The 15,492-nt window shown below is 40.0% G+C and overlaps 2 protein-coding genes across 18 annotated transcripts in view; both read left to right on the forward strand.

The window, feature by feature from the left end:
* MCTP1 (multiple C2 and transmembrane domain containing 1) overlaps positions 1-15,492 on the forward strand; it is a gene marked incomplete at its 3' end in the record, with an annotated part of 541,466 nt that overhangs the window by 478,681 nt on the left and 47,293 nt on the right. The gene's annotated exons all lie outside the window — the stretch shown is intronic.
* Positions 13,279-15,269, forward strand: LOC309804762 (chromobox protein homolog 1). The gene has a single exon (XM_082622323.1). It carries the CDS (start codon positions 13,334-13,336, stop codon positions 13,889-13,891), a length of 558 nt encoding a protein of 185 aa, XP_082478449.1. The 5' UTR covers positions 13,279-13,333; the 3' UTR covers positions 13,892-15,269.

The following is a 15,492-nucleotide window of genomic DNA, read 5'->3' on the forward strand; positions in this document are numbered from 1 at the left end:
GCGGCTGGGCCCGTGAGCCATGGCCGCTGAGCCTGCGCGTCCGGAGCCTGTGCTCCGCAACGGGAAAGGCCACAACAGTGAGAGGCCTGTGTACCGCAAAAAAAAAAAAAAAAAAAAAAGAGGCAAACCCATAGCTAAAATATTTTATTGATCATTTAGATGGGGAGAAGTAAATAGATGCTTATTGATTTCAGGTGTTTTTCTGTTTCTGTAAGTCATGTTTGCTTTTTATGGTATAAAGACATGATGCAGACTTTTCTCCATGATGATAAAATTGTGCATTTTCCAAACATGCAAAACAATTAGTTTTAATAAAAGAAACTATCCAGATGGGAGCCACTTGGAAAGGCTATAGCTTATACTAAAACAACTGATATGAAAATTAAAATTCCTTATATTTATTCATAAATATTCCCCTCCCACAGTCTAATGCAAAGTGGTACAACTTTCTGGGTGGGTCTTTTCCCATAATAGCAGGTAAAAAGAGTAAAATATTAGAAAGAGATAAGTGTTTATCTTACAGGTTTTGACCAACTTTGTCACCTACGAGTACATTTGTATCTATTTACATACCCACAGCACAGAAATGAAGGTGAAATGTTTCTGATTAAGAAAAAGAAATCGAGATAGTATTTTTTCATATTCAATATGAATGATATTCAATGATATTCAATATGAGTGATTTCATATTCAATTCATTCATTCTTTCACATATTCATTATGAGTGCACTTAATTATTGGTACACCTATGACAAATGTTTATTCTGTGCAACACATACTGACGCATTTTAAGAAAAAAGTGCAGTGAGGGGCAGTGAGGTTTCTTCCCCTTCATTCACCATCACCATCATTTACTCCCTGCTTTTGTTCAACCTTAATTCTTTCCTTTGTGGCTTCCACCTGTAACATTTGACTAAACTTGCTCCCTGAAGACATCAATAACCTCTCTTCATCTTCCACTTTTTTAGTGCATTTATCCCAGTGCCCCCTTGACCACCATTTAATATCCCCTTCTATCCCTATCTCCCTGTGCATTCATGTTTTTTTACACTAATGCTTCAATTTTTGTCTTTTGTCTCCAATATTGGGATAGTCCTAATTTTGTTCTTCCTTAGAGAACTGATCTGTGCCCACAATTTTAACTATCCCCAAGGAAGATAACAACAAAATGTTTACTTTCATTCATTTATTCATTTATTCATTCATCCATGCAACAAGTGTTAATGTACTTGGAATATTCAAAGCACCATGGTAGGCGCTCTGAGGGATACAATGAGAAATGAGACCTAACTAATTCTTCTTCTCAAGGAGCTGAAAAATCTCTGGCTATGACTTTTGTCCCAAGTCTGTTATCTCTTTCTATCCTCTGGACATTGAAAGTTGTCCCATCATAACCCCAAACTCAGTGTATTTCAACCTGAACTTGTGTTCTTCCTCTAAAAATGGCTTCCTTTCATAGCCGATGGATTTCTACCAGTAGCACAGTTATTTTAGTGGTGAAGGCTCAAAAACTCAAATCATCTTTGGTGGTTCTCTCTCTGTCTAATCCGTAATATAAGTTCTGTAGATTTTGTGTTTGTACTACTCTTTATTGTGTACCTTCCTCTTAGATTCTCTTGATATGCTCTGCCTTGCTATCTACATGAAATGCCCTTTCTGCTTATTCAAGACCTGTCCATCCTTTAAGACTCAGTTGGAATCTGCTTCTCCCACCCCAGCCAGTTAACTCTTTAGCCAATATTGAGCTCCACTTCAGAACATATAATAATATATTTGTTTTCCTCAGTTGACACTCATCTTTTTTCCCCTTCCTTTGTGTGTGTGTGTGTATGTGTGTGTGCAATTATGTGCCAGGCACCATGCTGAGCATTATCTTCACATACATCCTCTCATTTCTTCCTCATGGAAACTCTATTTAGTAAGTTCTATCATCTACATTTTACAGATGAGGAAAATGAACTCTGTTTGGCTAAGTGACTTATCCAAAGTCACAAAGAAAGACTGAAATTAGGACCCAATTCTATCTAGACTTTAAAGCCCATGATTTAAACCACTATGCCACATTGCTTTATGATATTTACATAGTATTTATTAACTCATGAACTTATTCAATTTTAATGTGTTGTACCTCCACAAAAATATTATAAGTTCTAGTGACCAGAAGTAAGTAGTATAATACATATTATGCACACTGGTATACTAATGGTAAGCATTTGGTTAAATACTCAATGAATAGAAAGATTATGTATGAATAGAAAACAGCAAATCAGACATCAGAGTCCCATAACCACTCAAAGTAGCCATGTTGTATGCTGTATATTATTTAGTAAAAGGAAAGTAACTGTCAAATCATCTTCATTTTGCCAGTATCTTTCTGATCTTCTCTCTGACATCTATACTTCCCATAAGGAATCAGAATTGCTTCTACCTTTGCCAGTATGGTAGAAAAAGGAATTTTCTGCTCCCTATGTGTATAATTCACTCCTATCCTCATTCACAGGTTTCTGAGACCCAGACACTACCCATGGTGCTATAGGTGACTCAGAGTTGAGTGTGGTTCCTGTCATTAAATATCCCCATGTGTTCCCATCAGTCATTCTCCTTTCCATTCCCATGACCACCACCCAATTTCAACTCCTTCATACCTCGAATGAGCCAATTTCCAGCCACTGTCAGCTATAACACATCTTAAGAATGCTGCCAACAATCACTGAAGATTTCTTGAGGCAGAATAGCATAGTGGTTAAGAGTATTGGCTCTGGAACCAGGCTGTTGTGTGACCATCCCTCAATTTCCTCATCTGTAAAATGGGGTTAACAGTATAGGGTTGTCATGAGGATTAAATGAGTAAATATGTGGAAAGCTTAGAACAATGTCTGTGATACAGTAAGGATTTCCTAGGTGTAATATTAGTAGTAATGTTATCATTATTGTTTGCAGCAGGAGCAGCTTTACTGCTCATGGGTGCCTGGGAAGATTATCAAGTTATTAAATGGAACAAAGGATCTGAGTTAAGAATAGATTTTAGAAGGGATTTTAGAGGGGAGGAAAACTACTTCTGTTTCTCATATGTTGTGTTTGAAATGTCACCAGGCCATCAAACTGAGTATTCTAGCAGACACAGGCATACCTCAGAGATATTGTGGGTTCTGTTCCAGACCACTGCAATAAAGCAAATATCACAATACAGTGAATCACATAATTTTTTTGGTTTCCAAGTAAATATAAAAGTTATGTTTACACTGTATGCAATGTATTGAGTGCCCAATAGCATTTTTAGGTCTTAAAAAACAATGTACATACCTTAATTGAAAAATACTTTATTGTTAAAAAAATGCTAACCATTATCTGAGCCTTCAGAAAGTCATAGTAGTAACATCAGAGATCACTGATCACAGATCACCATAACAAATATAATAATAATAAAAAGTTTGAAATATTAGGAGAATTACCAAAAAGTGACACAGAGACACAAAGTGAGCAAATGCTGTTGGAAATATGGTGCCGATAGACTTGCTTGATGCAGGGTTGCCACAAACCTTCAATTTGTAAAAAATACATTATCTGCAAAGCACAGTAAAATAAGGTATGCCTGCACTAGAAATAGAAAACTGTAAATCTAAGAAGAGGTCATGGCCAGAGACCTAAATGTGAGCAGTCCTCATTAGAGATCAAAGTAATTACTGAACCAGAGGCTGCTGAGAGTAAAGAGAAGAGGGCCAAGGACAGTTCTGTGGAGAATGCTTGTATTTACGGGGCCAGGGAAGAGGAGGAACAGAGCATATGGCTGACAAGGAATCGTCAGAGTGGTAGGAGGGGAGTCAGAGGGTCCCTGTCATGGAAACTAAGAGTTTTGAGAAATATGTGACTCGAATTAAATACGGCAAATTCTCGTGGAAGATGAGAACTGAGGAAGAAGTCATAAACATTGGTGATTATGTTAGTCATGACCTCAGTGCTCATAGTTTCCCTAGAGTGGTGGGAGCAGAAAGCCAAGGGCATGTTGGAGGCAGCTTGTATGGACTGCCCTTCAGAATAGTTTGACTCTGAAAGGGTAAGAGAAGGAAGGACAAGAACTTAACGAAGTTGGCAAGAACTTGAGGTTTGCCTCAGTAATGGAGAGCTCACACTGTTTCAGAAGGAACCAGTGGGGAAGGTGGAATTCCAGAGCTAGAAGAGAAGGAGGATCAAGGTCTCAGAAGAGATAGACGTGGATGGAAGGAAAAGCACAGGAGAAGGGATGAAGTTCCATGGGGAGCTTCTGGTGAAAGAGTGAGTGTTGAGAAAGCACATGTAACCTCAGTTCTCTGAGGAAAGTGGGAGAAATAGTTGAAAGTTGGGATGGAAGGCTCTGAAAAAAGGAAGAGGATTGAAAGAATACTTGGGAGGAATGTGATAGCCAGTCAACACAAGATGAATGAACAGATCGTCAAGTTAACTGCAAAGGCTCACCTGGGGCTATATGACAGCACAGGAGTCTATAGTAGCCAAAGCAGAACAGTGCACAGCTCAACAGCCCAGAACAATTTGTACAGAAACAGGATAATACAGAAAGGACATAAGGGCAGGTACACTAAGGTCCATATAGGTTGCAGGGGAAGGAGACAAGTGAAGCTAAAATTGAGTGGATGGGCTGGGAGAATGGTGAGGTGTTAGGAGGAGGAAGTCTCTTAATTAGCAGGATAGAGAAGGCTTCCCTGCTAAACAAAGGTATAAATGACAGAACAAGATAATTATTTTACTCTAGATGCTGAAAATTCTCTCCCTGTCTCCCTCTCCCTTCCTCTCCCTCTCTCTTTTGTTTATAATTTAAAAAAACAAAAACAAAAAAACTCTTTCTGGAAAATAAAAGAGGATATATTTTAAAGTTAAATATACTTTGACACTCCTGAAAGCATCAGTCAGTTTAGTAAGGAAAGTTGAATTTTGTTCTCCATCTTCTTTAACTCTTCACCTATGGCTTTAGATGTAGTCTGCTTTAAAAGAAGAAGAAGAAAAAGATGTCAAAGAGAGTTGTAAATTATAGAATGACATCTACCGTGCAGTTCTTCTGTCACTCTCACTAATATTGCTTAGCATTCTGAGTTTTAAAAATAACGCAGTTATTGAGATTTAAAAGTCTGTGGATGCAGAATACATTTTTTAAAATAAGACTTTTTACTATGCATAGCCAATTATAGTCCACTGAGAAAATGATGTATATTTCCAATACATTTTTATTATGTACTTAACTGATGCACCATCCCAGCTTCTTCATAGACATTGCACTCTATCAGCCACTGTACATAATATACTTCTTAGAAATCTACTTAAATTTGTATTTACCTGTGAGGCTAGATTGGCTCCAGAGGACACAGTCCTTTTTTCCTTGAGTAAATTATACATATTTTAGAAAACTATCTAAAAACATATTTACCTCATATGGAATTCTGATCTCAAGGGTAATTAAGACCAGTTTTTGAAAAGCATAGCCAATACGTTTTAACTCTCTCAGGTAAATAAGATATATTTTATAATCATCTAAGAACGAGTTCTCTCTTCCTTTCCTTCCCTTTCCCTTCTCCTGTCACTATCACCATGCCTCTTTAATACACATATTTAGTAATTATTTCAATGTTTCCTCAGATACTGCTCTTCTCTTGGGGTCAGCAGGTCAATTTTGCTTCCCTTCCATTCCAGGCACAGGCAACTGTACACGGAAGAGCCATGGTCTACCCTACGTATACTTTCTAAAAGAAAAGTTACTTTGTGAAGATTCAGATTCTTCTGCATATATATTTTCTTTGGTCTTCACATTTTAAGAAGGGGGTTCCAACATTAGGGCTAAGAGTAGAGCTAAGGGTAGAGTTCTGTATTGAATGAATACAATATTTTTAGTTTATTTTTTAAATGGAAGTAATATCTGAAAGTAAATAGGCAATTTTTACTTTCATTGTATTTATTTGCAAATCCATTGTAATTATTTGCAAAAGCAACTATATGCCACAATCATTATTAAAACCAAAGAAATAAATGAAATTTCCTAGAAAAACATGCTTTCTCATTTAGCTATTTTGTACTTCTAAAACAACCTTTATACACTGATTTCTTTGTATACATTGAATAATGAAAATGCACAACCCATTCTTCCTTTGTCTTACAATAATATTGCAATTGTTCACCCAGGAAGAAAGCAGTAGGAAATCCATGTGACAATAATTGTTAGGTGGTTTGTGCAGACTGTATGAGAATAGAACTAAAAACTTAGGGAAAAGATGCTTCCTAAAAACTGTAAGATGAGTATAGAATAATGCCTGGTTTGTTTCCCCTCTTCTCTGCCTTTGAGGACCAATCCTTTACACGTCATGAGACTGCTGAAGTTGCTGTGGGTAAATGTCACTACTGTGCGCATTCTTCCACTGGCATGTCATGGTTTCTACTGGTCTCTTCCTAGGCAGGGTAATTGGGACCTAAGAATTCATCCTGCTCTGCCCAAGCCAGTGTGAGCCTCTGAACCAGATCCTCTGGCTTTAGGACCCTCTTAAAATATTTGCAGTGATTGCTAAACTTCGAGACTTGGATGCAGGCTTCTGTTGGGTTAGTTGCCTAAATCTTAATCAACTCTCCTGCCCAGGTTAGTCTTAGAACTCAGGTAAGCAAGGGCCCTCGTTTGCCTAGCACAGTCCCAGTTTATGTCTGTTATCCTACTGTAATTATTATTATTATTTTTTTAAATATACTTGGTTTTGTGATTTTATTTATTTATTTATTTATTTATTTATTTTTGGCTGCATTGGGTCTTTGTTGCTGCGCGTGGGCTTTCTCTAGTTGCAGCGAGCCGGGGCTACTCTTTGTTGTGGTACACGGGCTTCTCACTGCGGTGGCTTCTCTTGTTGCGGAGCAGGGGCTCTAGGTGTGTGGGCTTCAGTAGTTGTGGCATGCAGGCTTCAGTAGTTGTGGCTCGCGGGCTCTAGAGTGCAGGCTCAGTAGTTGTGGCACACAGGATTAGTTGCTCCGCGGCATGTGGGATCTTCCCAGACCAGGGCTTGAACCCTTGTCCCCTGCATTAGCAGGTGGATTCTTAACGAGTGTGCCACCAGGGAAGCCCCCTACTGTAATTATTAATAGTACCCAATTTCACCTTCAGAAGTGTCTTGGTTTGGATGATAGAGGATATGATTTTTCACTTATATCAGTTCTTTGGATTGAGTTTTGTTTACTTAGATATGTTTGTGTTTGTGCTTTTTATGTTTGACTCTGGGTCAAAGGGTTATATTTTCTTTTTTCTACTCAAGTAAATTTGAGAAAATTTTTAAAAAGACTCTAGTTTTTATTGAAGTAATCTAGGAACCATGTTAAAACAGATTCCTTAGCCCCACTTCAAGAGATTCTAATTCAGTAAGGATAAGGTAGGATGTAGGAATATTTTTTATTAGGTGATACTTAGGCATCCTAGAGTTTGAGAACTTTAGTTTCACACACCTGCAAACTCAGCCTAGTTATTTGACCCCTGAACTCTAAACTCAGATACATGCAAAGGGATATAACTATTCCAAGATCCTCCAGTGAACGTTCGGTCAAGCTGATAAGCTGCAGCCTGGCTGGGTGATACTGACAGGCTTGAACAACTAATATTTCTCAAGCTAGCCCCAAGGACTTGTCCTCACTACCTTGTCATGGCTGGAACACAGGTGATCATTTTGGATGAAATTCAATCAGAATTCATCCCCGATTCTCTGGCCAAACACACAAACACAGCTTCAGCCAGGTGAATTAATCTACATACCTGAGGCAGCTATTTTGAATATTTTGCAAGTTGAGTGGTGAGTACAGATTGAATAGTGGTTTATTTCAGAAGGTTGATCCTAGAACAAAAGACAAATCATTGAGTGATTCAGCCGCCACCCTTCATTCCTTCAGGAGGCTTTGTGTGGAGCGCGATCAAGGACACACGCCATTCAACAGCAGCTGGCTTTGCTGACACTCTCAAAGTCATTCTTTCCTTTCACAGCTGTCAGGGCTCTGCACACTTTATGCATTCCTTCTGGGCACTTGATCCTTGCATTCCACCAGGCAGGAGAAGCTGGCACCTGAACAAAAGGAAGCGAGGACCCGTGGCCTCCCAAAGATCAGGGCTATGGGCCTCCCACATATTAACGAAGTGTCGTTTACATTCTCCAGGGCACTTTTATTAGTCTTTCAAGGGCACCTGCATTTGAGGGGTCTTAAACATTTTTTTCTCACTCTCATCTTCGCCCTCTCCCTCCACCCCGCCTTGCCCCTTCTCCCATACACTATCTCGCATGCCTGGGCTCTGCAGAAGGAAATTAAACTGTGATTTGGTATGCTAAATTACCTGAACTAAAAACTATAATTTGCAATATTATTAAGTCATCACTGTCATGGATTTCAATTTCTTTCTGTTTAAACTCCTAACTCACAGCATCGCTCTTTTCGATGATTACTGAAAAGGAGAAAAAGAGAGAAAAGCCCTTGGTTAGTCTACCGTCTGTCAGGAAAGTTAAAATAGTATGCTTCCGAGTGGTTGCTTCAGCCTGGCCAGTTTTAGTTAAAAATTCCACACTGCTTTCACGGTGTGCTTGCTCAAGTCCAAGGGCATATGGGAAAGATATGGGGCCTCTTTGGGGCTTCTGACAGTTTGAGTCAATTGTAGAAACTGGAAATTTCACATTTCTACTTCCAGAGAAATCTTGACCACGTTCAGTCCTGGATCATGAGAACTTTTTCTTTCTGTACTGCTGTCTTTAGTCCTTTTGGAAATGCCTGGATATTTCCTGTTAGCTGGCAGCACTGATGGCCTTCACTACAGCCAGAAGCCAGTGCCCTTCTTCTGCCATATTCACTATGTTGCTGCTTTAGATTCGGCATCAGTATTTTCTGCAAGAACAGACCGGTCAGGATAGGATAGGTTTTGCTGCAACAATGACTTCAAGTCTTGATGGATAATTTCTTGCTGATAATGCTTTATTTCTTCCATATAAAATGTATCCATCAGGGGTGGGCAGGGAGCTTTGCTCCACACTTTCACTGTTGTCCTCACCTTGGGCAGCCACTATTTGGAATATTGCCAGTTACTAAGTCTAAAGGATAAAGATGGCAAAGCATGCACTGGGTCTTAAAGCTTCCTCCTGGAAGCAACAGAGACCACTTCTGTGCACCTTTCACTGACCAAAGCAGGTAACTTCCAGAGGCTGGAGAAGTGCATTCCTAAAAGAAAAGAGCCAGAATATTTGTGCATGGCCTTAATGATTACTACAGAGTTCTAGTAGGTTCCTAAAATAATGAAGGGAGAGAATGACTATAAAAATCAAGTTTTTGGGCTTCCCTGGTGGCGCAGTGGTTGAGAGTCCACCTGCCGATGCAGGGGACACGGGTTCATGCCCCGGTCCGGGAAGATCCCACATGCCACGGAGCGGCTGGGCTTGTGAGCCATGGCCGCTGAGCCTGCGCGTCTGGAGCCTGTGCTCCGCAACGGGAGAGACCACAACAGTGAGAGGCCCACGTACCGCAAAAAAAAAAAAAAAAAAAAAAAAAAAATCAAGTTTTTTCTACCCCCAAAATATGTACCTTGAACCATTAAGAACTTATTGCTTCCCCCTGCACTTCAATAACATTATAAATGCAAGGTACAGACTTTGGTAACTGTTGGGCGATAGTAATGTTAAGGTCTGAACACGAGTTTCTGTGGTTAGTGTTCTCTTTGTGACTGCCCAGGACACATATTGTGGACAGTAGCACAAGGTGGGATGTGCTCTGTAATACGTAAGCAGTGATCTGGGGAACAATGGGACTAAAATATACTATCTCTCATTCATCAAATCTCTTTGTCTCTCATTCAGCAATTCTCTACTGAAGGATATAGATTTTACCAGGTGATTATACACATTAGAGTAAAGGTGCATTCAGGTTCTGGATGGAGTCAGACTTCCTCAATTTAGATCCCATCTCCATCATTTACTACTGTGTGACCTTGGGTAAATTGCTTAACCTCTCTGTAGCCTCAGTTTCCTCTTCTGTTTAACGGATGTAATAATAGTATTTACTTCACAGCATTGATAAGATGTATTTATACTTCTGGGCCCCAGGCTCCATAAATGTTATCCCTAGCAGAAGATCACTTACAGTTTTCTTATTTACTTTGATACAATACTTATAGATTCCGAAATCGGGGAAAACTGGCTGTTTTTCCACTGCTTTGATAATATATTTTAAATATTTTCCATTCTTCAGAAGCTGGTTTCAGGGCACAAGACTGCATATATCTTAAGTGCTAGGAGGTGCCAACTAGTAAGACACTACTGCAGGTGTCTTTTGCTTGGTCATCCACAGCAAATACTTCTGTCTATTCAAAGAATGTTTTTTTTTTCCTTTAGTCTCCTTAATGATAGATTGGGCAAGCAAAAATTATATAGGCTGATGAGAATTCTGAACTTCTTCCAAGGTTGATCTAAGTTTTTAAATATGATGTGCATAACCTAATAAGACATGGACACTCAGAATCAAAATATAACCCCTGGTCATGGCATAAGTCAAGGACAAGAATGCTGTGGAGCCATAATTAGAGCAGAGGCATGAAGGATAACTGTATTTCTTGACCTTCTAGAGTCAGCTCATCTTCCAGCCTCTGGTTGTGTTGAGTGCTCCTGAAGAGGCTGGCCAGCCTTCCAATGGTTAGTCTGCTGTGAACAGTTAAGGTAACAGCATCTTGTCTTTACTTAGGAGAGTAAAGTATATTAGATACAGTTTACTTCTCCTCTCATTTTCTGATTAGCCTGTGGTCCCAACAGGGATCTTGAAATACAGTGTTACCATACTTCCGGCTCCAAGAAATTCTTGAAAACTATTTGTATCATCAAGGAGTCCTAAGACAAAGATTGAAAAACTGCTGCAAACAGTGCTCAAGAAGTACATGTGCAAGAGAATGTTAAATATATTTTCCATGACATTCCAAGGCTATTAATAGAAGGAACAAAGGTCACAGAATAACAGCTTTCCCCACAGAAATTTTATTTCCTGTCAAAGATTTGAATCAACAATGCACAACAAAATTTTTTAGAGCCAGCATGGGGCTAAGGAGGTCAAGCAATCATGGGTTTTGTCTTATAGCCACAAAGGGTGTTCCTACCCCTTCTAACCATGTCAGAATGTCCCCTGGTAAAATAGGAGACCAAATTAAAAAGTTGGCAGGAAGCCATGTGTATTCAGAGCCACTCCAAGGAATCTTGTCAAGGGACTACTGTCCTGACAATGTTTCCATAGTTCCCAAACCACCAAATCCTGCTTTTTAACAAGCACGGAGTCTTAACTATATGTGGAATTGTGGCCTGTGTTTGTCTGGTGTGGGAAATGCTTTCCTCTGCATGATAAACAAGGAAACTAAATTTAAAAGTCCATTTACCTTTGGAAGATCCAGAAGACAGAATAAAATCCACCTCAAGTTACTTGAATCTAATAATCTAGGTCAAAATTATCTAATTTGTTGGTAGTTTCAGATCTGCCTTATGGTTTCACAAGCTCAATTTATTATAGAATAATTATCCCAGCTCAGTTAGTATGGAAGACCACAACAAGTCAGAAGACCTGGATTCTAGGTCTGCCTCTGGTGCAGTCTGGAGTGAGTGGCTTATAAAATGGGTTATTTGAACTAGAGCAGAGAGATCAGCAAACAAAAGTCCGTGGACCAAATCTAGCCCGTTACCTGTTTTTGTAAAGAAAGACTTATTGGAACACAACCACATCCATTTGTTTACTTAATGTCAACGACTGCCTTCATATGCCAACGGCAGAGTCGAGTAGTTGCAAAAGAGACTGTATGGCTATAAAAGCAAAAAATACTTACTATTGAGCCCTTTACAGAAAACATTTATTGACCCTTGGATTAGAAGCTATTTATTTCCTCTGTTTCCTCATCAGCAAAATGGGAGTAAAAATAGTACCATATAAGATTATAAGGATCAAACGATAATTCTTAATACAGTTCCTATTTAGGAAATGTTAGCTAATATATAATTATATAATTTCTAATTGAATGGTCAGCATAATCACTATCAGAATTCTAGCAATCAGATTCCCATTATGGAAGAAATCACTGCTGTCGCAGTGCTCTGCTGAGTAGGATGTTGCATGAAAGGAAAGGATGGCAGTTTATGCAGGCGCCTCTTGGAAAGCTGGAGTAACAAAACCCAACATAGAAGATATTCCATAGGCAAACTGTATTTCCAGCCTAAAAAATGCTAGTAACACACACTATCTAAATGTCAACTTGATACTTGAGCCAACCTTCATAGGCTAAGTCAGATTCAGACAAGCCAAGAGAGGATTTGAAGGTATTCAAGGTCAAGGGAAGTAGAATGCCCAAGAGCCACTGAGGGGCGTGAGTAGAAAAATTCGGCTGGAGCAAAATATTCTGATACAAGAGTTACGAGTGACAGAGCTGTGAGGGTAGGTTGAGGCCAGGTTAGAGCATTTTGAACACTGGAGCAAGGAGTGTGGAAAGATTTTTCTGTGCATTGAGATCCACTGAAGATTTCTGAACCTGAAAGGAATAGTATTTCTAGAATAATTTATCTATCTTTATGTTACAGAATGCATTAGAGGATAAAGAAACAGGAAATTAACTTCATTTTTTAGAGGTGAATTTCAGTTTTGTCTGTATCGCTGTTACAATTATAAGAATGTTTTATATTTGTTGTTTATATTTGTTCTTATATCTCTTTCTGAAACTTCACTTAAGCCTACTTTAGTTAGTGTGTTTAAAATGGAATAGTAGCTAATGCACAAATGTGAAATGAATTCATGTTTTTTTGGTAGCTACTTAAAAAGCCTCATTTTACATGTACTCCAAAAAACATTGATAATATTTTCAATTTATTCCACAAAACTTATTGAGGGCCCACTGTGCAAAAGATAGGGGGAAATGGGTAAAATATGTGTTCTGCCTTCAATCTGAAGGGAAAACAAGTGACATCAATAAATTAATACAAGGTCATAAGTAATTTGAGTATTCAGAAGGAGTTGGGGGTTCGGCTGAGGGGAGGGCCGCTGGCCGGGGCCTGCGGTACGCCGCTTCAGTGAGGGGCTCAACCGCGGTCAACCGGCTTGTTGCTTTTCTGGTCGCCACTCCCCTGGCCGGCCCGACAAGACGCGTCAGTAGCGCGGCACCGATTCCTCTTGGGCTCGTGGGCGCTGCTCTGAGAGTTAATAAGTATTTCTCAATGGCGATGTCTGCTGAAAAATTGAGTAGCCTTTCCACGGTTAATTGGAGAAGTTGTTTGAATGAGGACAAATTCTGATCCTCAGCGTCACCCTTTATACCAGAAAGCTGGCGGGCACTATGGGGAAAAAACAAAACAAGAAGAAAGTGGAGGAGGTGCTAGAAGAAGAAGAAGAAGAATATGTGGTGGAGAAAGTTCTTGACCGTCGAGTGGTGAAGGGCAAAGTGGAGTACCTCCTGAAGTGGAAGGGGTTCTCAGATGAGGACAACACGTGGGAGCCAGAAGAAAACCTGGATTGCCCCGACCTCATCGCTGAGTTCCTGCAGTCACAGAAAACAGCACACGAGACAGATAAATCAGAGGGAGGCAAGCGCAAAGCCGATTCTGATTCGGAAGATAAGGGGGAGGAGAGCAAACCAAAGAAGAAGAAAGAAGAGTCAGAAAAGCCACGAGGCTTTGCCCGGGGTTTGGAACCAGAGCGGATTATTGGAGCTACAGACTCCAGTGGAGAACTCATGTTCCTGATGAAATGGAAGAACTCTGATGAGGCTGACCTGGTCCCTGCCAAGGAAGCCAATGTCAAGTGCCCACAGGTTGTCATATCCTTCTATGAGGAAAGGCTGACGTGGCATTCCTACCCCTCGGAGGATGATGACAAAAAAGATGACAAGAATTAACTCTCCTGAGTACCAGCCCCTGTCACATCTGACTGTGGGTTTCAGGTGGGGAAAGAAGGAGTTCTACTTGTCTTGACACCGTAGAGGGGGCTTGAGAAGATGTCCTTTGAAGAGCCAGTATAGTTTCTGTGCCCTACAGCAGCCCAAGTGCTTTAAAGCCGCTCCATGCTGTATAGTTTGCACACCCATCCCAGTGGAGGGGAAGGAGGGTCAGTGTTTCAAGGCAACCCATTCTGAACTTTGCTGAGAAAAGCAAAGGGCCTTCTATGAAGGACAGACCTTGCAGAATGGGCTGTGGGGAAGCAGAAGATACTGTGGATCTTCAGAGAGCATCTCCACCGCCCCCAGCCTCCTTCCCAATAGTGTTCACTCTGCAGTTTTACAGCGTAGCATGTATGTAGTTTTTGGCTATTTCTGGTGTTATTTGGGGTGGGAGGGATGGGGTGGGAAAGAAGGGAGATGAGTTAGGATCATTTTTGTTAAAATTTGGGGCCTGTTGGGAGAAAATGGTGAAAGAAAGGAAAGAACTAATGATGATTTGGTTCCGTGTCCAGAATATTTCTTCTTTTCAAAAGATGTCATTGGCGACCTAAGTGAGGACTGTGAGAGACTGTTTAAAAGCTGTGAATGCCTGAAACTTAGAAGCCAGGGTGTTCCCTGCCTGAGCTTAATGCTGTTCCCAAAAAGCATTAAGCTTTGGTAACTTCCTAACTTCCCAATTAAGAAGTTACCAAAGCTGCCATGTGGGGGATGGAAACTGGTTGAGGAAAAGTCTTATTGGAGTGTACACACAGGCAGATCGTTCTGTCTTAGAGGTGCTAATTCTTGAACTCGACAAGAAGACCCTTTCTTTTCCAATTTTGAAGTTATAAATATCAGCTTCTCCATCCAAGCCACTGGCTGAAGTATTGGGGGAAGGGCCGAGGGTGGTGTAGGAGATGGGAGAGTAGGGAAAGGCAAGGGCCGGTGCTCTTAGGGTGGGAAACTCTTGGAGCCTCTGTTTTTTGAACTTTGAAACCATTGGTGGCAGGGTTCAGTCACTGACAGCACAAGTTCACTGAGTCACTTCAAGAGTTGAACGATTTCTGAAGCCCTGGTCTCAGGAGATTAAATTTTCATACTGGGGCAGTGGTTCACTTTAAAACAAAACAAACTTTTTTAATCCTAAGAATTAACTAAAACCCAAAATGCTGTCTTGAATCACGAGATCCATCAGTTCTTGACATCATTTAGACCTGCATCTAGAACTCCGTTGTAAAATCTTTTTAGGCATGTGTTAGGTTTCTGTGAAAACTTTTGTTTAAATGTTAAACTTCATACCAACACTGTCAGTTTTTGTCTTAATAAAACTATAGATTTATAAAAAAAAAAAAAAAAAAAAAAAAAGAAGGAGTTGGGTGTGGAAGGGCTCTGAAAGTGTGGCAGACACTGCTAATTGTCTACTCAATGTCCATTTCCCCCTTTTCCCTTGCTAATAGAAGACTGAATTTATATACGATGGCAAAGAATATGGCTAAATACTCATTTTCTAAGGTTATATTACAACTGTGAATGTCCATCTAATATAGGTCAGACCAAAGAGCTAGAAGAGAACATTTTCT

The sequence above is a fragment of the Mesoplodon mirus genome (genome assembly GCF_964341445.2).
Source record: "Mesoplodon mirus genome assembly, chromosome: 5".
NCBI lineage: Eukaryota > Metazoa > Chordata > Mammalia > Artiodactyla > Ziphiidae > Mesoplodon > Mesoplodon mirus.